This window comes from Podarcis tiliguerta, assembly GCF_965153285.1.
Source record: "Podarcis tiliguerta genome assembly, chromosome: 6".
In the NCBI taxonomy this organism is placed as follows: domain Eukaryota; kingdom Metazoa; phylum Chordata; class Lepidosauria; order Squamata; family Lacertidae; genus Podarcis; species Podarcis tiliguerta.
Window position 1 is genome coordinate 69,698,734 of NC_139539.1, and position 24,683 is coordinate 69,723,416.

The 24,683-nt window shown below is 42.0% G+C and overlaps 1 protein-coding gene across 4 annotated transcripts in view; it reads left to right on the forward strand.

Moving 5' to 3' along the window:
* Positions 1 to 2,706: 2,706 nt before the first annotated feature.
* The window catches only part of PKN2 (protein kinase N2), a 50,477-nt gene continuing 28,500 nt past the window's right edge, over positions 2,707 to 24,683 (forward strand). For 2 of the 4 annotated variants that reach the window (XM_083444839.1, XM_083444841.1), the window contains exons 1-2: positions 2,707 to 2,853; positions 22,745 to 23,045. In XM_083444839.1, coding sequence (XP_083300965.1) covers positions 2,776 to 2,853; positions 22,745 to 23,045 — 379 coding nt within the window. In that variant the 5' untranslated portion in view covers positions 2,707 to 2,775. Of the gene's footprint in view, positions 2,854 to 6,581; positions 7,063 to 22,744; positions 23,046 to 24,683 lie in introns of those variants that run through there. The other 2 variants (XM_083444840.1, XM_083444842.1) reach the window with 1 other exon arrangement.

The following is a 24,683-nucleotide window of genomic DNA, read 5'->3' on the forward strand; positions in this document are numbered from 1 at the left end:
TGCAGCTCCTCCCCTGCCTACTGCAGCCCTCCATGTCATATCTCATTCTACTGTAGAGCACCTCCCAATGCCTGGGAGCTGGGGGCGGGGTGGGGTGGATAGGTGAAAATCAGGTACCCCAACATTTGTGAGTGGATGCACTTTAAAGTAAGGAAGAGCCAACAGTGGACACAACCCACAAAGTGTTATCCAGTCCAGGCACATCACGGTAGGTTTATGGGTGTGAGGAATGTGCGTGGTTGCTCACAAAGATAACAGCCAGGACTCCGACCTGTCTTTTACAGGCTTTATTGAGTGCAAAAACCATGTACAGCGCAGAAGTCCAAAATCCATGTCTGCCTCAACCACTAGCAGATTCCGGAAGTGGTTTCTTCCGGTTTTTCCAGAAGTGGTTTTTCCGGTTCTTCTACCACTGAATTCCAACTGCTAGAAGGCACATAACAGGAGTGGGCTACTAACTTCCTGCATTGCGTGCATCTGATTGGCTCACTGAGGTAGACGGGCCTTTGCTCTCTGATCCAGAAAAGTATCAAAGTATTAAAAGAAGACTCAGTGGAACAATGTTTGGGACTAGAGGAGTGTGATAGAGTCTTGCACATGATTGACCGACAGGCGACCGTGTCTGTTGGGAATGAAAGTTGGAGAGATGAAAAATGGAGAGGAGATGAAGAATCAGAGAGAGGGAATGAGAAATGGGAGGGGAAATCGAAGAACAAGGAAATAGCTTAATGAGAACTCTTAAGGAGGATAGTCATCCAGGTTAGATTAGGTTATTAGAAACTCATTTTAATTTAATGAATCACCTGCCACAGAAGACTTAAGGCAGCTTCCAAACATATCCATAAAAACAACTAAACATAACTAAGATAAAACAATACCAGAAAAACAACAACTAAATACATGCTTAAAAACAACATACAGCAAGGTTCTAAAGCATAAACCTTTCCACCCAGCTGGAAAAGCTTGTTGAAATGAAAATGTCTTCCGTTGTTTTCAGAGAGTACAAATAGCGGGCACCGCTAGGAATTCTGTTCCACAGAAAAGTGGCAGCCTCACTGAAAGTCCGGCTCTGAATTACTGTGCAGCAGGCTTCAGATATTTTAGAGACTTCTGCAGAACTTAGTGACCCACTGGGTATATAACAGATAAGGCAGCCCTCAAGTAAAGCCTAATATGTTCATACCAATCCTTGAGTTTGGCCCCATAACACATTAGCAGCCAGTTCACATCCTGCAGACAATTTTAAGAATTCTGTTTAAAGCGACTATTATTTCCCACAAATATATGTTTACTGTTTTAGCTAACTCTGTTCTGGTTTGGGTACATTACAGTGGTACCTCGGGTTAAGAACTTAATTCGTTCTGAAGGTTCTGCCGATCAGAAGGTCGGCGGTTCAAATCCCCGCGACAGGTTGAGCTCCCGTTGCTCGGTCCCTGCTCCTACCAAACTAGCAGTTCGAAAGCACGTCAAAGTGCAAGTAGATAAATAGTTACCACTCTGGCGGGAAGGTAAACGGTGTTTCCGTGCGCTGCTCTGGTTCGCCAGAAGCGGCTTAGTAATGCTGGTCACATGACCCGGAAGCTGTACGCCGGCTCCCTCGGCCAGTAAAGCAAGATGAGAGCCGCAACCCCAGAGTCGGCCACGACTGGACCTAATGGTCACGGGTCCCTTTATCTTTACCTTCGCTCAGGAAAAAAAATATCCCTTGCACCCACTGTGATCATCTTTGAGCACAGAGCAGAACAGAGCAGCATCAGTCCTTCTCTGGCCAAAACAATTGTGTGGGTGAACTTGAACACAGCACACCCCTTGGAGATGCTTGGTCTGAACCTAGTCCTGTGATGATGTGGTATATTGAAGGAGGCTGAGTAGAATTTGCCTGCCACTGAGACAATTGGGGGGGTGGCACCCCCCTTCTTATTGCCCACTGCTTATTGTTATTATTATTGCAGGTTACTGCTTGTCTAAACAACATAGTGCAACAGAAGAAATTATGTCCCAAAATCAAGCCAATAAGCTAAAAGTGCTTAGCACAAAATCTGAAGCCAATGCTGTGTTTATTACCCATAACTCAAAACACACTTTCTTTTGCAAGCAGAGTGCTTCGGTTTCTGCAGTTGCTGTGCCATCCCCTTCTGCCTCACCAAAACAAGTTTCCCTCTTGCGTTCCAAACCTATCAGAGCTTCCTGGTCGAACTGATCAGAGTGCCAAATTTCCACTGGCTCAGCCCTGCCAGAAATTTGCCCACTGCCTTCGTCTGAAAACACTTTCGACACAGAATAGCTCTCTTGATTTTGAAAGAGCTCCCAGGAGAGCTGAAGACGTTGATTTCAAATCCCTTATTAAAACTGCTTCGTCAGGAACTGAGTGTGTTTGTGTGTGTGTGTGTGTTTATACATGACAGCACCTAATTTTTCCATCTTTTAAAAAGCATTTAGCTATGCCTTTTCCATGTTTCCCACCTAAATATAACCACTTCCAAAATGCGTTAAGAGTTTGAATGCCACAACCACGTTGCTTGTGGAAAGTTAGTAAAAACTCAGATCTTTGCAGAAAATGGCCTTCTTTTAAAATCTTTCCATATCAACCTTTGCCTCAGACTATCCTTCAATGAAGTTAAATTAAGAAGATTTTTTTAAAACAAAAAAAGATTGGGGGGGGGATATGGTGTTGAGTCAACATCCTCCACCCTGTTTTCCATACTTAGTGAGCATGCTCCAGCTGACTGGTTTTCAACTCAATTTCTACAGCACCGTCAGCTTCTAAAGACAACCATGGGAGTGAAGGCTGCAGAGTGGAACCTCTGGAGTCAAGGTACCTCGAGAAGGAATAAACACTTAATTTATCTAAAGGTAAAGTTCAATGTTCTTCTTCACTAGATAACATGTTGTTTTCCCCTCTTTTTAAGAATTATTCTGTTGAAATAACACTTCTTTTCTCTGTGTTATTTCCCATTCTAGCAAATATTCAGTGTGGGAGGGTGGTGGATCTTTTCGCTAGCAGTTAGGATTTCTATCATGTTAAAAAGGTAAAGGGACCCCTGAGCATTAGGTCCAGTCGTGGCCGACTCTGGGGTTGCGGCGCTCATCTTGCTTTATTGGCCGAGGGAGCCGGCGTACAGCTTCCAGGTCATGTGGCCAGCATGACTAAGCCACTTCTGGCGAACCAGAGCAGCGCACGGAAACGCCGTTTACCTTCCCGCCGGAGCGGTACCTATTTATCTACTTGCACTTTGACGTGCTTTCGAACTGCTAGGTTGGCAGGAGCAGGGACCGAGCAACGGGAGCTCACCCCATCACGGGGATTCGAACCGCCGACCTTCTGATTGGCAAGTCCTAGGCTCTGTGGTTTAACCCACAGCGCCACCCACGTCCCTCTAACATGTTAGCCCCATGCTTGAAAAGGATTCAGTAGCATCAAGCCAAATGGCCAAGAGAAGCCCACTGGGGTGAAGTTACAGTAATAATAATAATAATAATAATAATAATAATAATAATACAGTGGTACCTCGGGTTAAGTACTTAATTTGTCCCGGGGGTCTGTTCTTAACCTGAAACTGTTCTAAACCTGAAGCACCACTTTAGCTAATGGGGCCCCCTGCTGCCTCCGCGCCGTCGAAGCACAATTTCTGTTCTCATCCTGAAGCAAAGTTCTTAACCTGAGGCACAATTTCTGGGTTAGCAGAGTCTGTAACCTGAAAAGTATGTAACCCGAGGTACCACTGTAATGGAAGAGAAGTCATGTGCCAGCAGATAAAGATTGGTTGCCTTTTGCTCACGCAACCATTGCACACAACCCAGAATTTTGGCATCCATCATCTCTGGAAACAGACTAAACCTATTATTTGCATTAAAAAATATTTTATTGTCCAGCCAAATCCAATCTGCTTTACTAGAAACTGAGTTCAGTAGGGCATTCAGATGTTGATTGTTGGATTTCAACTCCCATAGCCAGCATTTCAAGCCCCTGGATCCTTATTTTTATTTAAATGGTACTACATCGGTCACTCTCCTGTCATTGGGCAGAAAGGCCAATCATAGGGGTGTTCCATATTTTTGTTCGGAGATCAGTACTTTCACATCTGTGTTCTTTAATAGTGGGTGGATTTGCCATTTGTTCAGGTGGATGCCATCTGGACCTGAAGATTTGTTTATTTTAAATGTGGATTCGAATGCCTTTAAATATAACTTATTTATCGTTTACTTGAGTCAGAGGCTTCCTCCTAATTATTCAGATGGGTTCTTTGCTATCTTAATATTCGTATTACTTAAGAAGTTCAACAAACACTAGGTTGCTAAATGCAGATCTCAGCCTTAAATTTAAATATGGTGCATAACAGTAATATAGTGATAATATAACGAGGTTATCTTGGTTGACTTTAATATGTAACTACGTATGTAGTTCAACAACATCTGGAGGACACATTTGGTTTCTCCTGGCTTATAGCCTAAGCTCAGTTTGGGTTTATTCTGTGCTGTAAACTAATCAAAGCTGTTGAAATAAAAATGAATTAATTTTGATTAAGCAGGGGTAGAGAACTTGTGGCTCCCAGACATTGCAGGTCTAATATCAGCTCTGACCATTGGCCATGCTGTCTGATGGGAATTGAGAGTACAACAACATCTGGACAAGCGTATATTCCCCGCCCTGTAATATATATAATTTATTCAGCCTGAGAAACCAGTTGACAGGGTGTGAAGGTTTTGCTTTTTAAAAAACCAGTTATTATTTAAAAGTTACCCAAATATTAAGGTATATATGTCTGATGTCAACAGATGTGAAAAGGTAACCCTTTCCACCTTTTTCAATGAGCCACTGAGGCGAAGCAATTACAAAACTGTTTCATCATCCAGGGCATTGGGGGAAAGCGAAGTTTTATGTGAACAACATTGCTATGGCTGTAATAGTGCCTTTCAATTCACGAAGGTGAGCAGCAACAGCAAAATAGCAAAAATTGAAAATTGTGGTGGATTTAGTCATTGCTTTGTTCTTCTGGGAAAAAGTCTTGTCATCTGGAATTTTGTGCCAAAAGGAGAATCATGAACTGGTTGTTATGTATGGATTGTGACTAAATTTATAATTGCTCAACACTGAAAGCATATCAGCAGCCAAACACGGGATAATGGTTTCTTAAGAACTGGGATATTGCCAGAATGATGAAAATGACCTATTATCTTGAAGAGGAAATGTTTTGATAAATTTTATGCTACATTTATCCTTTACTGGAAGAGCAGAGACGGTACATTTTTAAAAATTTCTGAGCATTGTAAAGTTTTTTAACTTAAATTTAGGTTACATTTTTTTCTGATTTTTTTTTTTAATGAATTGTGCTATTACCTATGTCCTGCTTTTATACATATATATATATAGTTGCATAATTAAACTCAACCAAGATAACCTCATTATATTATCATATAGATGAACAAGAAAAATAAGTATGGCTTGTGCAAAGGTAGGTCCTGTCTATTCTAGAGTTTAGCCCGTGGATAAAGACTTAGCATGTGGATAATGGCGATGTAGACGCCGTATAGTTTCCGAAAGCTTCTTTCCCCCGCAAAGACCCATGGGATAAGAGCAGGGCTGGATTTAGGTTTGATGAGGCCCTAAGCTACTGAAGGTAATGGGGCCTTTTATATGTCCAGCTGTCCTTTGTCAACAACAAACTGTTGCTGTTTTTTTGTGCTGAATATATGCTATATGGTAATTTAGGGACATAATAGGTATCTAAAGCCATTTGCACGTGTTGCCATGCAACCAGTCCATGCAGAATGTGGGCACCATATATGTATGTATATAGTAACGGTAAAGGGACCCCTGACCATTAGGTCCAGTCGTGACTGACTCTGGGGTTGCGGTGCTTCTCTTTATTGGCCAAAGGAGCTGGCATACAGTTTCCAGGTCATGTGGCCAGCATGACTAAGCCACTTCTGGCGAACCAGAGCAGCGCACGGAAACGCCGTTTACCTTCCTGCTGGAGAGGTACCTGTTTATCTACTTGCACTTTGACGTGCTTTCGAACTGCTAGGTTGGCAGGAGCAGAGACCGAGCAAAGGGAGCTCAAACCAGCAAAATGAGCAAACCAGTGATATTTTTGGGAGCAGGCTGGGGGGGGATTACTTACATCATAGGATCCTACACAACACAAAACACTGTTGCTGTACGTTGGTTTTATTTGTTTTTTTTATCTTATATTTTGGAAATGTACACCCAGTGTTGTTGTTTTTCCTTTACATTTCTTGGGGGTCCCCAAGTGAGTGGGGCCGTATGCTACAGCTTGTTTAGCTTATACGTAAATCGGGCACTGTAGCTTTTTTGAACTCGGTCGGAGAGCATGTGCAGCGAGCACTGAGGTCGGAGCGGAGTTTGCCGTGCCGGGGTGGAAACCCCGCTATATGACACGGGCTCCCCGAGGGCAGGGAGGGAGAAGCGTGCGACTGCCTCCCTTGCGTGGGAAACAGAGCGAGAGAGCGCGAGCGCCCCGCCCCCTCCCCCTTCCAGGCGAGAACTCCTCTTCCGCTCCTCTCGCAGAACGCGCCCCGCCCCTACTCCCGGGCTTAGTCACGTGCTCCGAAGGGCCGCCAAGCAGCGCCGCTTTTTACGACAGGGTGACAGCCAAAGGGTGCGACGGCGACGACGTCGAGGAGGAGCGGCGGCGGCGGCGGAGGAGGAGGAGGAGGGAGGAAGGAGGAGGAGGAGGAGGAACCACCACCACCCACTGGAGGGGTGTGTGGGAGGGTCGGGAACGGGAGGGCGGCGCGCGCACGGGCGGGAGCGAGCGCGAGACGCCCGTCCCGACGCGAAACGACACCCACCCCCTCTCCCCGTCCCTCCCCGTCCCCTCATGGGAATGTGAGGAGAGGGGGTTGACGCCCCCCCCCTCAACCCTCGCCTCCGCCCCTGCCGCCGCCGCCGCCGCCTGAGGAGCGAGCGAGCGCCCCCCTCGGCCCAGACCCGCCTTCTTCCCACCGGCGGCGGCGCCCAGGTGCGGAGTCCAGAGCCAGCGCGCAGCAATGGCGTCCAACGCGGCCGAGAGGGAGATTTTCCTCACAGACCTGCAGCAGGTAAAAGAGAGAAAGTGGTGGCGGCGGCGGCCGAGGCTCTTTCCTTCGTACCTTCCTCCTTTCTCTCCTCACGGCCCGGAAAAGCTCTTCTTCCTTCCTTGCCGCCCTTTCCTCCCCCCCAATCCCTTCCAGCCTGGGGCCTCCTGGCCGCGGAGGTGGAGCCGCCCCCCTCCAGGCCCCCTTCCTCGGCGAGGCACACGCTGCCTCCCAGTGTCATAATCTCCTTTGCTGCTGGAGCCGCTTCTCTCTCTCTCTGGGCTCAGGCCACCTTGAGGTGGGTGGACCCCAGGGGTTTTCCTTTCCCCTTTTCTCCATCCCCCGCACACACGCCTACCTCTTCCCGGTTTCTTTAACTGAAAGTAAAACTTGTCGTGTGTAAAGCACACAAACCTCCTCCTGCTCTTTTTTTTTTAAAGCTCTTTCCTTCCTCTGCTTTTTAGCTGGAGGGGTGTGTGTGAAGGAATCTTCCAACAGGAATTGCGAGTTAACACTGCACTGGGAACAGCCCCTTTCTCCCCTTGCTGGTGCCCACAGTTGTGTTCCTTTCTCTTTCTGACACACACACTCTCCCACTTTGTGCTCACTGGTAGAGAGTGGGGAACCACTATCTAGTAACTGGGTAGCGGAAGAAGATATGAGCAGGTTTGTTTGCCTCCTTATGTACCTTCCATAGCTTCCTGACTAATCCTGTATCTCTATGCGGTGCATTTCCTGATTTTGTATAGAACTGGCTTGTTCATCACAGTGAACCTCTCGACCTTTATTCTCCACAAAATTAGTTTCTTCTGATATCTCGCTTGAATACAAGATGACAGCTCTCCCACATTTATAGGACCTTAGCATACATTATCCATTTAACGGTAAATTGCAGTTCGTTGTACACTCCTTGTATGTTGGAGTTATATTGCTTACAAGTTCCATAAACTAGCAGCATGTATCCAATATTTCACATCCATGGTCAATTAGGAAATGAACACCCGACCAGAAATTCTGTTACTGCCTAAGTGTTTATATGAAATAGTGCTGTAACATAATTGATATAGTTGTAGATGAATCCAAATATTTGCCACTAACTGTCAAACTGAATGTACAATGGGGGGGATGTCAAGTGTTCTTCCGTTCCTAAATATACTGTAGAGTGTGAAAGTGACTGGAGGGCAAGGCCTAGCCTGAAAAGTATAGTGTAATCACTGCCACAGGCTGTGAAAGAAACATTGTGGACTATTTTAAACTAGCGTGGAATACTGTTGATACAGTAGCAGCATCACCTATATTTATTTTAGAAGATTTATAACTTGCCTCTTGGCTCCAAGAGGCTTCACAGTAGCTTACAATATAATTGAAAAAACACCTCTGATAAAACAGCAGTAATATCACAGTAACTGAGAGTTGAGCAGCAGTAAACCAACTGTAGGAGCAGACTGCACAGTTAAAAGGGCATTCTGCAATCATAGAAGATACTTGATATTTCTATTGAGAAGGCCCTGCCTGTGTCCTTACCAACCATGCCTCTGAAGGCAAAGGAATATGAAGCTAGTTCTCTATTTACCATTATGAAAGGTGAAATGATGCATGAGGAAGGATGCAATCCTCAACTATTCTGACCATTTAGGCCTTTATAGATAATCACCAGCACCTGAAATTGTAAAAGTTTGCAGTTGTAAGCCAGTTGCAACTGTTAACACCAGGGTTGTATCTTCCATGAAGCAGGTTTCAGCCAGCATTCTGGCTGCTGGATTTTGCACTAGCTGAAGTTTCCCAACACTTTTTAAATGAAACCCAGCGTAGAGCATGTTACAATAAATTCAACATAGAAGTAACCAAAGCATGTGCAACAGTGGCCAGACCTGCTTTTTTCCAGGAAAAGGCATGGCTGATGCATTTACCCAAGCTTTGCAACAGCATTCCTGGTCACAATAGTAACCTAAGTATCCTAGAGCAAATTTAGGTCAAGGAGAACCCCCAGGATACGAACCTGGAGTAGAGGTTCTGTTCAGACTAGGTGGTACCCCGAGGCTTGGAATAGCTTCTCTGTTAATTAGCAGCACCCTGTCTTTGCCAGGCTTAGCTTCAATTTATGTACTCACATCTGATCCATAACTGCTCAAGCAATGTTTAACGCCTTCTGGAGCCTCCCTGGCATTTGATGAAAAGGAGAGATAGTGCTAGGGTTCATCTGTATATTGGCAACATCTAGTCCAAATCCCTAAATTCTCTCCAACCGTTTCATTTTCATGTAAATGTTGAACAGCATGAGGACAAAATATAATGCTGGGGCATCCTGGAAGCCAAAGGCCAAGAACCGTGCAAAAATCTCAACACTGTTTTCTAGGACCTGCCCTACCAATAAGACCTTGAATCTTTGCGGAACTGCTTCCAAGCCCTATCCTGACCCAAAGGATATAATCGTTGGTAGTCTCAAAAGCCATTGAGAGGTCCAGCAGATCCAAGAGAGATGCACTGCCCCCATTTAGCTTCTGACATAGATCATCCAGCAAAACTGCCAAGGCAGATTGAAAAGGATTGTGGGAACCAGTCTTTTCCAAAAATGTCTATAGATGTGTAACACTTGTACACCTTGCCCAAGAATGGTAGGTAGGCTGGGAATTATCCAAAGATGTAGGATCAAAGAAATGTTTTTTTCAGCAGTGGCAGAACTGATGGCATCTCTCTCTCTCTTAAAGAAGCATTCACTACCTCTGCCAGCCATTTAGATGGTTCCTTTTGGTCAAGAGGGCATGTAGTCAGTCTCAAACCTCCAAGCAACCTGTCCACATGCTCAGGCAGAAGCAACTCAAACATATTCATCAACTGGAAAGCAGATACTGTGGATACATCCATAGTTTCTGTTCCTGAAGATGTGCAGTTGTAAAGAGCAGGTGTGAATGATTTCATCTGCAAAGTGTTGTGCAAATTTGTCACAGTAGGCCACTGAGGGGCTACCAAGGGTTCTTCTTTGAGGACTTGGATTTGACATGCTCTTCACCACTTGGAGCAGCTCTGCTGGATGACACTGTACTGATGAGTTGCAGTGGAAAAGTAAAATTTTGTGAGTGATCATGTCAATTGCTCAGGTCATTTCCCCATTCCATACCTCTGACATGATAGCCAGTCATGTTAGCTAGAAACTACCCAAGAGAAGTCAGAAATTAATTTGGATCCATCAGTCTCCATGAGCAGACCATCCTGATAGTTTTACAGAGGGTATGAAACCCTGTGAATCTACAAGAGGTAGTGAACTCCTTTGTTATGGACAGTTATCTTAAAGCCATCCACCAGTGGTGTGTCCAGTCCAGCAGTGTGTGCATGTAGATAGGCCCATAGTTGTCATGGAGGCCATGAATTCCTGACCACCAGAGATGAGGGTACATTAGTACTTGATAATACTAAATCCCCCCCCCCTCCAAAGCAATGCCATTGGCTATTAATTCCAAGAGTTAAAGTGCATGTTGATACCAGCCTCATGACAGACTTTTTGTATTGCTTTCATAGTTTTGTCTTCTTTTTTTGTTTTTCCTATGGAAAAAGTCAAAATATTTTCTGCCAATTTTCTTGATAACACATGGTGTTGCAAAAAGAAGCATACTGTGTATTTTACACATTCTGTTTCCAGAATTTGCTAGTGTACAGAAGGTAGAAAGAGAAAGGAAGCAGCAAAAAGCCAAGAGCAGGATTGAAAAAACTTCATACATATGGTCACATAGGCTCCTAAAAATATGATAGCGGCTCCCAGGATTTTAAAATAGTTTTCCATAATTGATTGAGAGAGACGTGACTTTGTAGTGACATGGATGCTGCTGTTAAAGCAAATCCAGTTGAGGCATCCAATGTGACGTTTGTTATTTCCATATGATGAAAATTTATAATGTTCACAAGATACTTGCCCCAAGGCATCTGACCACATGCCCTCTGGACCCCTGCCCTTCTTGACTGGTTAAAGCCAGCTGGTGTTACTGGATGGATGAGGAAGTGTTAGCTGCTCTTAAAGAGTTGGTGATGTGACTGCACCTTTAAAAACCCACCCTGTGCCCAATGGTGTGTAAGAACTACCAGCCAGTTATTACCAATGTCCCATTCTAGGAGAAAGTGGTGGCAGAGCAACTGCAAGTGTTCCTGTATGACATTGATTATCTGCCTCCACTTTAATCTGGGGTTAGGCCTGGTTTCAGTGCTGAATCGGCTTTCATTGCCCTAATGGATGACCTATATCAGGGCAGGAGGAGTGCATCCCTGTTACAATTACTTTCTCAGCAAATTTTGATACCACTGACCATGGTATCTTCCTAGATCAACTGTGCGGGATGGGTATTGGAGTCCCAAAGTAGCATCGGGGGAGTTCTCTTTGACTTCCTGGCACCTGTCCAATGTGGTTCTGCAGGGTATTGTTTTGTTTCCAGTGCTATTTAACATCTATATCAGGCATAGGCAAACTCTGGCCCGCCAGATGTTTGGGACAACAATTCCCATCATCCCTAGCTAACAGGGCCAGTGGACAGGGATGATGGGAATTGTAGTCCCCAACATCTGGAGGTCCGGAGTTTGCTGATGTCTGATCTTTATGAAGCCACTGGGAGTGGTCATTAGGATTTTTGGAGCAAGGTGCCATCAGTTTGCTGAGGACACACAGCTATACCTCTACATAGCATCTGAATTAGGAGAGGCTGTGCAACCTACAGACCAGTTTCTGCTCTGGATGAGGTTTCTTGGGGAAATGTAGCTTGGGAAGGTATTCCTGGAAATGTCTTTGTCATTAGGCCAAAATGACCTTGGTGGCTAGAAGTGCTTTTTACCTGCTTTGTCTGGTACAGCAGTTACATCTGTACCTGGACCAGGATAATGTGGGCACTGTAGTCCACACATTGCTAACCTCAAAACTTGATGTCTGCAGAACACTTTTCCAGCTGAAATTCAGCAAGCATCCTCACTTTGGGCTTTCAGGAGTCTCTTGAAGACTTTTTTATGTTGACGAGATTTTTTAAAAGGAACTTTGCTCTTTAAAAATTTAGCACCAATCGTGAAGATAAGAAAAGTTGTATACCTCTTTACAAGTGGTAAAAGGTTTAGGGAGAACTAGCACTATTCATGCTCAGCTGAGAGCTGGTGGACAAGAAAATGGATCTATTATTCCTTTGGAAGACCCTCACTATCATGACAGTTTTATAATTGTGAGCACAGGTCACTGATTGTACGCTTCAGTTTAATACTAATACAAATTTGTCAAAATAGGATGGAAGTCCACATTGTACGGGTACTGATTTAGTGATTTTATGTCTTTTGTTTAATCCCAGCATTTGATTAAGTCACAAATGTTTGTTATCTTTTGAAAGTGGGTATGATTCAGAAAGCATATTTACAATAGTGGGAATATGCGTCACAGCATATGTAATGCAACCTGTATTCCTTAACTACATATAGGAGATTGGGAGCACCCTGTGGACTTAAATGTTTCTCCCTCATTTATTGACCTACTTGTGGAGGCATTCATCATTCTCTAGCCATTTCAGAGATAGCTGTGATTATGACTATGCCAGCATTTTGCTAACCAAAGTTGGTGCCAACCACAATTTGCACCCACGGTTCTAAATATCCAGCTCCTAAGGTGGAGTGGAGAAGCCAAGGTGTATTCGCTGTGTGCTGGCTGTATGCCTCTGGGCACCTGGCTAGCATAGAGTCAAAACAAGCTTCCAACCTCTTCCCTGTGTCCATTCAGAACTGGAGCAGGGTGGAAGTTTGCTGTCTCCCATTCACCTCCAGTCGCAGCTCCAAGCTTGGAGCACCAGAGAGGAGATTGGGTTTATCTTTGACTTAAGCTATATTGTGTGAGGTCTGGGCAAGACCCCACCCATTACCGGAGGAGCATGGTTCTTGCAACCACAAATGTTTGGGTTGGCCAAAGAATGCCAAAATTTGTGGACCACTTGAGCCAGGCCATATAGCAGGAAGTCTCAGAGACTTTATCCTGGTTAAAGGAAACATTCATGGCTGCATAACCAGCATAAGAGGCCAATCTGAGTGGATCTGTCCCAGTTGAAAGGAAAGCTCAAAATAGAGGAGGAAGAGTTGGACGTTTGAACTTAGACCTTCACCTATGACTGGCTACAGCTGACAGTCTTGATATCAGGAAATACATAAGAAAAATATAATTACTGTTACTTCATATGGCATTCCCTGTGAGGGGCAAATAATGTTATGTTTGTGTGCTGGTTGCATTATAGTAAATAGAATGAAAAATTTGCGTTGAGCCAGTATGATACTTTGATCTCTTAATACCAACACTTGAGTATTTGGTAGTAATGACTATGTGGCAACTATACCCTGGTCAGCTGAGATGAGCAGGATTTGCATAGTCATGATATTTGCTACATGTAGGAATGTAAAGTGTGTGGACAAATCTCAGGTGCATGAGCTTCCTTGGATGTCAAGCAATTTGAGATAGAAAATACAGTAAAGCCCTTAGAACTTTGGACAAGATTTAGATAGTGGCAGCAGCTGTTTCTACTTTGTCTAACATAATTTGTTCTTCCAAAATTAGTTTCTTGTTCTGCATTCAGTGTCATTTCTGAAGTTTCCCTGAGTTTGGGTGGATACTTTGTTTGGTGTTGCGGCATGGCCTTTTTTCTTACGAATGTGATTCAGGAGTTCTACACATACCAAGTTGTCTCATGCATTTTTGAATTGGGACAGTATTCAGTTCAAGAATAAAAATACTACTTTAGAGCACTGTTTGGGAGCCTCAAGCCTGAATGAAATGCGGTGGTACAGGCCTATCTCACTGCTCCTTGGGATTCTCCCAGCTCATGCCTCTTCACTAGGCCATACCTCTTACCAGCTCTGTTCTGAGGCCTCTGAAGAGCTTTTGCCCAGATGGAATATATCCTTGAACTGTGATAATGTTCTTGCTTGTGTGAATGGAGGATGGCATCATAGATGTTGGTGTAGAAATGCCTTGGGCATTTGTGTGGCTAGAATGTGGCCTACTGTACAAAGGAGTTTCAGCCTTTGTTCCATCCACTGTTTCCCCTGGCCCCACCTTCCACACTTTGGGAATTCAGTCTCTGAAAGGTTTTCCATAATGGAATGTAGCCTTTCTACTGAAAAGATGCCCCAGCCCTGCATTAGAGTGTATTACAGTTTTGAGAGAACATGTAGTTGCAGTTGCTCTGCACACACTTGGTCCAACAATGGTTGTTGACCCATAGACAGCTTCCCCACCTCCCCTTCTCTTCTACTTTCTCCATCATGTCAGAATACTCTTGGGGTTTATTAAACTAAGCTTTCTTGTTGTATCCAAACTGCTAAACTGTGGTTTGATGGCTTAAAGTCTGAGATTAAACCATAGTTTCCCAGTTCAGATGAAGATGGAAATTCTGGTTTAATAAATCTTGAAAATAATGAATTGCAAAATGAAAGATTGGGGAGAAGAGAGTGCCTGAGATCATTATGTTTGAACTAGCCCTGAAACTGGATTCAATATTTCATGTTTGATTATAAGTGACTCATAGGTCTGAAAATATTGAAGACTACTGATCTAACACATATCACAGTAGAAACAATGGGAGAGTACTCTTTTATTCCTTAAAAAAGGCAACAGAAATCATGAGAGAGACGATAGGTCACCCCACCTGAAAGAAAATTAAACTTTAAATAAAACGTTGAAGTTTTATTTATTTTTTAAATGAATTGTTTCTGGCAGTTAACAAACACAGCAAGATGAATGTGAGTCAAACTGAAAAGCAAAAATGAACACAAGGCACATTATAGAAGGGCTGCAGAGAGCACAATGCACACATATTTGATTTAGTCCCTTGCACAACTAATTTTATTTCATGTGAAGCAATTTATAGAATAAACTGATATTTCAAAAACTTGCATTGACTGTGGATATGTTCTAAAGTTAGAAGTATCCCTGGAAAAGTAAGAGAAGTGTAAGTCAAATATGCCTGACTACTGCTGTAGCATTCTTGAACTGCTGCCCATGTAGAGCTCTGTAATCTCCTTTAATGGAGACGTGTTTTCTTTGATAGCAAAGTTTGTTTGTTTGTTTGGTGGAGTGAGGTTTAGCCCTCAGATGGTGATTCTTTCCAATTTTATTATTTTGGAAATTTGCAACAGTTGGAAAAATTGTATTAGCTTTACTCATCTTCTGATCTTAATGCTAGAATTTAATCTACTGAATTCATTTCTAATGCTGAGTATTTAAAGTCAAGAATAAGTTGCTGAGCTATTTTAAGCCCAAAGATTGTGAATGAGCACTAATAGGGAAAGTTTCTCAGGAAGCATTTACTGTGTGGATTCCGGAAGGCCTCATTAGGGAAGTAAATAAATAATTTCCTATGATTGGTCAGTACTGTCTGGCAGGTACTGTCAATCTTCTGAAAGCCAAATTAGGTTACCACCTTTTAATAGCTCTCATTAATTGGATCTCTGAATTGAAAAGCACTCTATACAGCTATCTGTAATAGCACTCTTAGGCTGCAATCTTATATACCAGGGGTTGGAAACATTTTTCAGGCAAAGGGGAGTCCACATTTCCTTATGGTCAACTTTCTTGTCAACCTATCAGGCAGGCAGAGGAAAAGTGGGTAGAACAGTAGATCTCATCCTTTCTCCATTCAGGCAAACAAGTGGCATTACCTCGGAAGAAGGACAAATTCCAGTCAGGCAAAAGCAATCAATTAGGACTAGTGAGGGCCTTTGAGGAACATCCTTAGGGTTGGTAGAGAGCCCATAGACATTGGCCAGAAGTTCCCAACCTTGCTTTATACAAAAATTAAATCCATGGTTTTTATACGTATTGATTATTTTGTATCTTTTAATTACTCCCATGAAGATCTGTTACCCTTTAAAACACAATTTGTGTTTAATCTACAGAAGAATTGTTGGTGCAATTCTATGGTAGTTGGGTGATAGAGTAAAAGACTGCTTTCCCTTGCCAACATGCAATCAGGAGGACACTTTATGGCTCCTAAGTGTGCATAGGAACACAAGATATCTGCCCCACACCTGACACCCCATGTCATGTCAGTTGTGAGGCTGGTGGGTGTAGTTTAGGAAAAACTACCTTTCCAAGCCAAATCTGACAGGCCAAGTATGGCCTGCAGGTTGTAGAGGATAGGAGATGTAAGTAGTCCCTAGTAAAACCAGCGAGAACTTTAAAGTGAAATAAATCAGATAAGCAAAATAAGAGTTATTTGGTCTAATGAAGTGAGTGTGTGAACCATTTAAGAATGGGAAAAAAGGAAATTCTGCTAAGGTTTTGGGCAGGTTGCGGTTAATAAAAACAAAAAATGCTTTTGAGATCTTGTGATGCATCGACTTAGGCAAATGAAACCAGTTGTGGGTTGTCTTGAAAAATCTGGCAGTTACTTCAGTGGATAACTGCTGTTTCTTATGCAGTACTCTAATACTGATGCTAATATTCAAACTGGACTCATGGGCTCTTAGATTCAGTATTTACACCTAAGGGTGCACAACAAGGTTTGACTTCACTATGTAATACAGTCATACTTTGGTTTGTGAACGCCTTACGAGTCGAATGTTTTACCTCGAGAATGCTGCAAACCCAGAAGTGAGTGTTCTGGTTTGCAAACGTTCTTTGGAACCCGAACATCCAACAGGGCTTCCATGGGTTCTGATTGGCTACAGGAGCTTCCTGCAGCCAATCAGAAGCCACGCCTTGGTTTCCAAACATTTTGGAAGTCGAATGGACTTCTGGAACAGATTCCGTTCAACTTCCAAGGTACCACTGTATTTTGTTTATTAAATATGTATATAGTCCTTCATTTGAGGATCACAGGACAGTTTATAATAAAAATACAGAACATAGTAACAAACAAAGAAATACTCATCAAGTAATGGGAAGGAGAGAAAGAAGCCTAGATTTTAAGTTTTTAGCTATGCACAGGACAGGTCTCTTTCAGGCAATGCCTGCAGAAACAAAAGCAAATAAAAACTTGGGCTCTGTGCCCCTGTTCCCAGCTGACAAGCAGGGTTTAAATCTTGTTTTAGCTGTGATCACCTGTTTCCTGCTGGGAACAGGTGTGCTCAGCCAAGGCACAAGGCAGAATTGAACCCTGCCCTCCCAGCTGATATCACAGGCCAGAGATTCCCCACCCGTTGTACATAAAGGATGCAGTTCAGGAGTTCTTTTCTCCATACCTACCCACCCCCACAATTGGTAATCAAGAAATTCCAGCGCTTCTTACACAGGTGGCGTGGCTCATTTCCTTTTCCCAAGTAGGTATAAGATTACCTTCCAAATACGGAAGTTCTTGCAAGCAGGAATATGGTGCTTCCCCAGGGATTGATCGGTGTTGTTCATTTTTATTTCATAATTTTCTGGAAGATCAGTCAGATGATTTCAACATTAGATTGTTGCTGGCTAAGACAAGTTTGCTATCTACAGCAAGAAAGTTACACACCTACTTTTTTTGACCCTAAAGAGGGTTGAGAGCTAGGCTGCCATGCGGATTTTAAAATGATATGAGGAACAATATTAAATGCTGGCAATTTGTATTCCTGAAAATGTTTAACTTCCTTTTGAGGTGTCTTGTCTTTGTGTGTTGCATTCTAATGTGTATTAGCTGCAAACAATTTTTAAAAACCGTATTGATTTGGAGGCAACCTATTCCTTCTTTGACTTGCACAAAGTGTGGGCACATATACCTGGTCTGGTCTGCTAACACTCCCCCATAATGTTTGCCATCTTTTACAATCCTGATACTAAGCTCAAGTGCTAAACTGCTGGAGCTCTCTTTATTTCGACTTTTATCTGGTACCTGTATATAGTGGTATAAATATCAGTCTGAGTCATGCAAACTTGCTTAACTAGCCATACCACTATTGTAAATAATACTTGCCCCATATATACATTTGCTGATTCACTTGTGCACTGGGATTTTGCTGTTACAAGATGATTTCTGTATATAACATACAAGATAAGAAGAGATCTGCATAGGTATTTACCCTTACTTCAAAATTATTTGCCTTGTCTTTGGTCATTTTGGACATTAGAGAGGGGCATCACTGTGAATTAGAAATTTAAGCACTGATAAATATTTCAGCTGCATGTAGTCTATATGCTGGAATGATTCCTCACTTTTTCATGTCTATCCCTTGCATGTTGTAGCTGGTCATGAATCAAGGGATGGTGGCCCAGTGTAAATGTAATGCTTAACCATGGCAAAGTGCAATGTAAATGAGCTTGCTCAAGCATTGGGCTCATGTAGTCCTCCCTGAGGTTGAATATACCTTCTTCTGAATTTAAACTTAAGTGAAGTTTATGATTACAGTAGACAAACTGTGATTAGTTTAAAGTGTAATTTATTGATATAACTACGATCCAGTCATATTTGGACTGGACCCATTGGGTATACTTTGTAGGCATGATGAAATCTAAAGGCAACCAAATGGTTGAGTTGAAATTGTTCAGTTTCCCATTTTGCAAAGCTTCCCGAACAAGAGCAATTCAGAAGTGAATCCCAGATTGAGGATTCTGACAGTATTGGGTAAATAGAAACCAACGTAGAATCCTTTCAGTAAGGATCTCCAGAAAACTGTAGTGTGGAGAGGGAGTTTCAAGGGGAGAAGAAGTGGTGAAAGTCCTGAAGTAAGTTTGGATATAAATATGATTTTATATTATGATGTTTATATGCTTGCAATTTCATAATAATAACATTTTAAGCATTTAAAAATGAACATTGCAAGAAAGCATCTAAAGAAAGACTCCACCGAAAATAATGTGGCTACCTTCCACAAGAGAGATGCTTGTGGAAATTCAATGTGATTGCCCGAGTGTACTGGAAATTATGACTTGTTTTCCAACAAGAGGCTCTCTTCCATCAACTTTTGTCAGTTTTGAAAGTAGTTTTCAATGTGGTGGGCAAAGGGATAACACCTCTTCAAGAAAAGTAAATCTAAAGCCCATCTGAATGTATGGACTTAGTCATGTAGTGCTCTTATCCCTAAAGCTCTAGGTTCTGTAGTAAGGTAACTGCTTACGCAGTCAGAATTCTGCAAATCTAAGCATATGTGGATAGCTTTTATAACTTACAGTATTTGTCTGAATTTGAAATTTTCACGGTTCCCATTTTGCACAGTGGATGTCATAAAGCATATCGTTTCTCTGCTAGACTGTTCCCTGCAATGAATAAATTAGATAAACAGTGCAGATAGAATAGTTATCAAAGCAGTCACTCTGCTGCATTCTGTAGGATCAATTTAGGACTGCAGGGTTTATGTAGTCTTGCTAGCAGGTGGAAATTTGAGATTCTCATTTTAAATGAAGGTTGGTTCAATTTAGTGCTGCAGTTTTGGAATCCTGATGCTTTCAATTCCATGGTAGTCTGTCTTCATCCTAGGAAGTACCACAGACTTTGATCTCCCTGCTCCTGTTCATTTTGCACTCTATATAAGCTAACACATTCTGCTGGTAAATGACTCGTGTATGTGGTTCAGGGGGCAGGGGTGGGGGGAACTGATAGAGGATCTTGAGTTTGCAGATATCTTCCAACACTTCTTATAAGAGAGGTATAAAGTATTTGGAAGGGCTACAGAATACTAGATCTCTAGCAGATTGCTAAATGTTTAGCTTTACTTTCTGAATGTATGCAGCATGGTTTCTTCTGAATTTAATAGCCAATTCAGACAATAGTATAACATCTTACCTGAACAAAGATAAATACAGTGGTACCTTGGGTTAAGAACTTAATTCATTCTGGATGTCCGTTCTTAACCTGAAACTGTTCTTAACCTGAGGTACCACATTAGCTAATGGGGCCTCCCGCTGCCACCACCGCACGGTATCTGTTCTCATCCTGAAGCAAAGTTCTTAACCCGAGGTACTATTTCTGGGTTAGCGGAGTCTGTAACCTGAAGCGTCTGTAACCCGAGGTACCATTGTAAAGTGATAGGTAAAATATGATGGCTACTAGCACATGCCATCTAACTGCCAAATCACAATTATGGCCATTACTCTGTATCTTGAGGACACTGTACTTTGCAAATGATTTTGCTGCTCGAGTTTTGGGGCAGGAGGGAAAAGAGAAAGAGGATGCCCAGCCAAGAGGCGAGTCTATCTTGCTCTCATGTCACTGTAGCAGTGCATGAACGAATGTGATGTCCACCTCCCTGCATAAAGCAGAGTTTAGAGTGCCACTGCGGTCAAGATAAGTCACTAGAGTGAACACATAACATTCAGAAGCAGTTATAAACCAGTTTGCTTTTACATTTGGAAGCTCAAGTCACTGTTTGGGTTCTGTGGTCAGAATAATGGATGTGAGATTACTGCTAGGGTAATCTTTACTATATTTACTTACAGTTGCCTTTTGAACCTTGAGAATTTTATGGCTCTTGCTATATATAGTGCTGCACCAAACATTCATGTTCTGTATGTTAACCAACTGTGTTGCTTTAGAAGAGACATGGGGAATAAATATAATGTTGCATTCTTGCAGCTTTCTCCAGCGTAGTTGACCATGAGAACTCTAGGCTTGTAATGGATTGTGTAAGTCTTAGGTTGACTTTTAGCATTTTTTTGTGCAGAAAGAAAAATAATAGTTGATACTCTTTGAGAACATTGTTGGATACCTGAACCTGTGGAGACAGATAACTTTTTAAAAAAATAAATGAGCCAATATATTATGTTGCCAAAATATATCACCAAAATTGGCTGTTTGTGGCTTCCTGCAATATCTATGAACTATACTGAGCGAAGGAGGGAACATCTGTGGGTGAAATTGGGTGGTTATTTGGTGAAGAGGAGAAATTTCTCGCAAACATAGTTTAATTTGAGTAATTTTTCACCAAACAAGGGCATTTAGAATAAGCATTCTGAATGCTACATATACTTGTATGATTTGCTGCTGAACCACTCAATCATTTGGTAACACTGTGCTAGTTAACATTATGATTGTTGTGCAAGACATCCAGTTAGCATGTGTTTAATCTTTGAAATATTACATTAACTTGCCTGAATATATTCAGGGTCCCCCCGCCCCAAGTTCGTTCATCTTGGATTTTATATTAAGAAAAACATTTTTACTCTAACATTTTTTTAATTTAGATTTTTTTCGAAATGATATAGAAGGCAGTTGCTGTGTAAGTAATTGACAAATTAAGAACATTTTTAAAATTCCACTATTGACTGGGCTCCTAAACATTTCATTGCCCCCACTCCCCTGTGCCCAAATCTTTGGAAATATGAGATCTCTTTTAACCCTCCTGTCATGATGAAATGTGTATTACTAATTTATAATAGCCAGCATTCAGAATGTGACAAGCATTCAAAGATTGGATTGGTTACACCTCTCCCAATGAAATGTGCATCAACACTTTCCTAGTAATTGATGGAAGCAGTTGCTTTGTAGGTTCTGCAGTGTAAAACCTAGAATGGTACAAGATTGTATGTGATCATCTTTATCTAATTAGACTCTCGTATTTGCTAACAGTATGACTTTATATTTACTTAACTGGGATTTGGACTCTAGCTTTTTGTTTAATAGCTGATTGTGTATGTATGAAGCATTTCTACGGGAAAGCACTTATTAAATGCCTAGGTTCTGTGCATGTAGCATCTGAAAAGATTGCAGCATTAATCTAAGGACTTGTTTACACATTTAGTAATACTGGACTAACCCCTCAGCACTTCTCAAACCTACCGTATTTTTTGCTCTATAAGACTCACTTTTCCCCTCCTAAAAAGTAAGGAGAAATGTGTGTGCGTCTTATGGAGCAAATGCAGGCTATCCCAGAAGCCAGAACAGCAAGAGGGATTGCTGCTTTCACTGCGCAGTGATCCCTCTTGCTGTTCTGGCTTCTGAGATTCAGAATATTTTTTTTCTTGTTTTCCTCCTCCAAAAACTAGGTGCGTCTTATGATCTGGTGCGTCTTATAGAGCGAAAAATATGGTAATTTGTGCTCTGTGTTCAGAGAGCGGTTGAAGCAAAGCAAGTTAAAAGAAGGAAGGAGTCTTTGGAAAAATAGGGGACTCTTACTCATTTTCTGTCATCCTAGTGATAATGTGATTATGCCATTTCTGATATACATATATGGGGTGCCTGCAAAAAAACCCCCACGTCTCATGGTGGTGAAGGCATATGATTATATTATAGCATGGTGACTAAAATACCTTGTGGTTTTGATGGGATAACCAGAGATACCTGCCTCTGTATCCCAGATTCAATTCTGTGAAAATAATGTTTTTTAATCTTTGTTTCTTCATGGGACATATCTGCTAAATATGCATAAATACATCATTGTTACTTGGATTAATAATTGTCTAAATTCACCTTCAAAACAGTGAAATCTACAAGTATAAGGTGGCAATCTTGTGCGTACTTATCTGGGAGGATGTCTCTTTGAACTCAGTGAGACTTCTGAGACACGCCTAGGATTGCTGTGTTAGACTATTAGTTTTCAAGCATATCCGAACAGAGTCTGAATGTTTTGCAAATCCAATGGAACTTAAATGGCTTCTGTTAAAAATAGGCACATGAAAGGTGTTGTGAAACTTAAACCTGTTACTTTTAAGTGTTGTCAGTCAACATATAACACTGTCATTGCCCCTGTAAGTACATTTTCAAATAGGTGGTTAGTAAAAGGCCTCTTAAAATGAGTATTAGTTTTACAGAGTATTGTGGGCAAAGTCATTAATTAACTCTTGTGCTTTTTATTCTTTCTGCAGGGAGATGTGCGAAATATTCTTGTCTCTGAGAGCGTGAGCATTGGACAAAAAGTGGACTATTCAGACACGATGGTACAGCAGAAGTTGGATGAAGTAAAGGACCAAATAAAACGGGAAATAAGGAAGGAACTTAAAATCAAAGAAGGAGCAGAAAACCTCAGGAAGGTCACTACAGATAAAAAAAACCTGGCTTATGTAGACAATATTTTGAAAAAATCAAACAAGAAATTAGAAGAATTGCATCATAAATTACAGGAATTAAATGCTCATATTGTTGTAACAGAACCTGAAGATGTTACAGGTAAGTGAGTGGTGTTTTTTTTAATGGAGGTACTTAAAATCATCCTCAACATTTAACCTAGAAGAGTTAGCAGTTAATTTTGTGATGCCATCCTTCACATACTTTTGGTCTGCTTTTTAAATAATGAGAGTTATATGAGAATTCACAAAGTTATACCTGCAGATACATGCGCGTAAAGAGCAGCCATCCCCACTTTCGTTTAACATAGGAAAGCAGCATTAGGAATCTCACTTAGTCCATTGCACATAATTATATTGCTTCTGCATCTTATTCCTCTAAGATGTTGCATAGTAATATGGAAATGAAGTAATTTGTAGCCGCAAATCATAGAAAATATGCTTCTTGTGACACTGCTCAGACTGTGGAATTCCAGTGAAACATTAAGTGAAACAAGTAAGGAAAATTCCTCTTGTGCTAATTCCAGTTTTCTTCTACAGCTTAGTAGGTGAAAAGGAGTGCTTGGATTGAACTTCAGAGAGCCATTGTGGCATAATGGTTAGAGTATGGACTAGGTCCTGGGAGAGCAGGGTTCGAATCCCCTCTCAGCCAAGAAGCTCACTGAGTGACCTTGGGCCAGTTACCATCTCTTAGCCTATCCTACTTCACAGGGTTGTTGTGAGAATGAAATGGGGAGAAGGAGAACCATGTACACCACCTTGAGATCCGTGGAAGATAAGAGGTGGTATATAAATGTAATAAATAAATCTTTCACTCCCTAGCAATTTTTCATAGAAATGAAGTCTTAGTCTTGCATGTGTAGCCCTTTGGCTGCATAGAAAGAAAAACAAATCTTCTTAGTGGGCTGAAAGATGCTAAAGTTCAAACAAGCATATTATATTAAAAATAAAGTTTAAAAAAAATCTGAGAAAATATATTACTGCTAAAGTAATACAGATAGCATCCTGCAGCTTAATTTTCACAGGAAGATACTGCTCATGCTCCTACTAGTCACTCATTTTACAGGTGTTTTGAGCAAAATCAAGCAGAGATTAACTATGGGTCTGAGTACAGTGTTACTCAGGAACATAAAGTCTCAGTAAAGAACAATGTGTTTTTGCATAGACTGAAAGCTCGGCCTTGTAGTGTTCCTATTTTGTGCAGATGCAGCAGGGAAAAAGGCGGGGTATAAATAAATTTCTTCTTCTCCTCCTCCTCCTCCTCCTCATCCTCATGGCCATGTTGGAGTTAGTTCTTACTCCCTGCTTTCATTGTCTTATTCTTTATCCTCTCTGGTTCTCCATTGTACTTGGGCAGAGCAGGTAGTGATACCTAGGTCTGGCCCTTCCAGGCTTCCGGCTTGTACGTGCTCCCCATTTTTGTTCTAGGACCTGCAAGGAGCTCTGCTCTCTTGGGAGCGTGAAAAGGTATCCCCAGCACAATGACAGTGAGGCTACTTGGTGCTTCCTCAATCCCAGCAGCTGTGTTGTGTGTGAGCTGGGTGTCCTGGGCATGGGACCTCTCCATTCCTCCTTGTGTCAGCAGAGATAAGAGGATGGCTTTCTGTTTCCCAGGCAACCAGGTCATCCCACTTCACCCCATCCACTTCTGCAGGCTCTGTTTCCTTTGTGTCAGAGCCAGCTCTTTGTTCACAACATAATGATCTAGGGACGGTTCTGCCATCACCTTTTAAGAATGCTG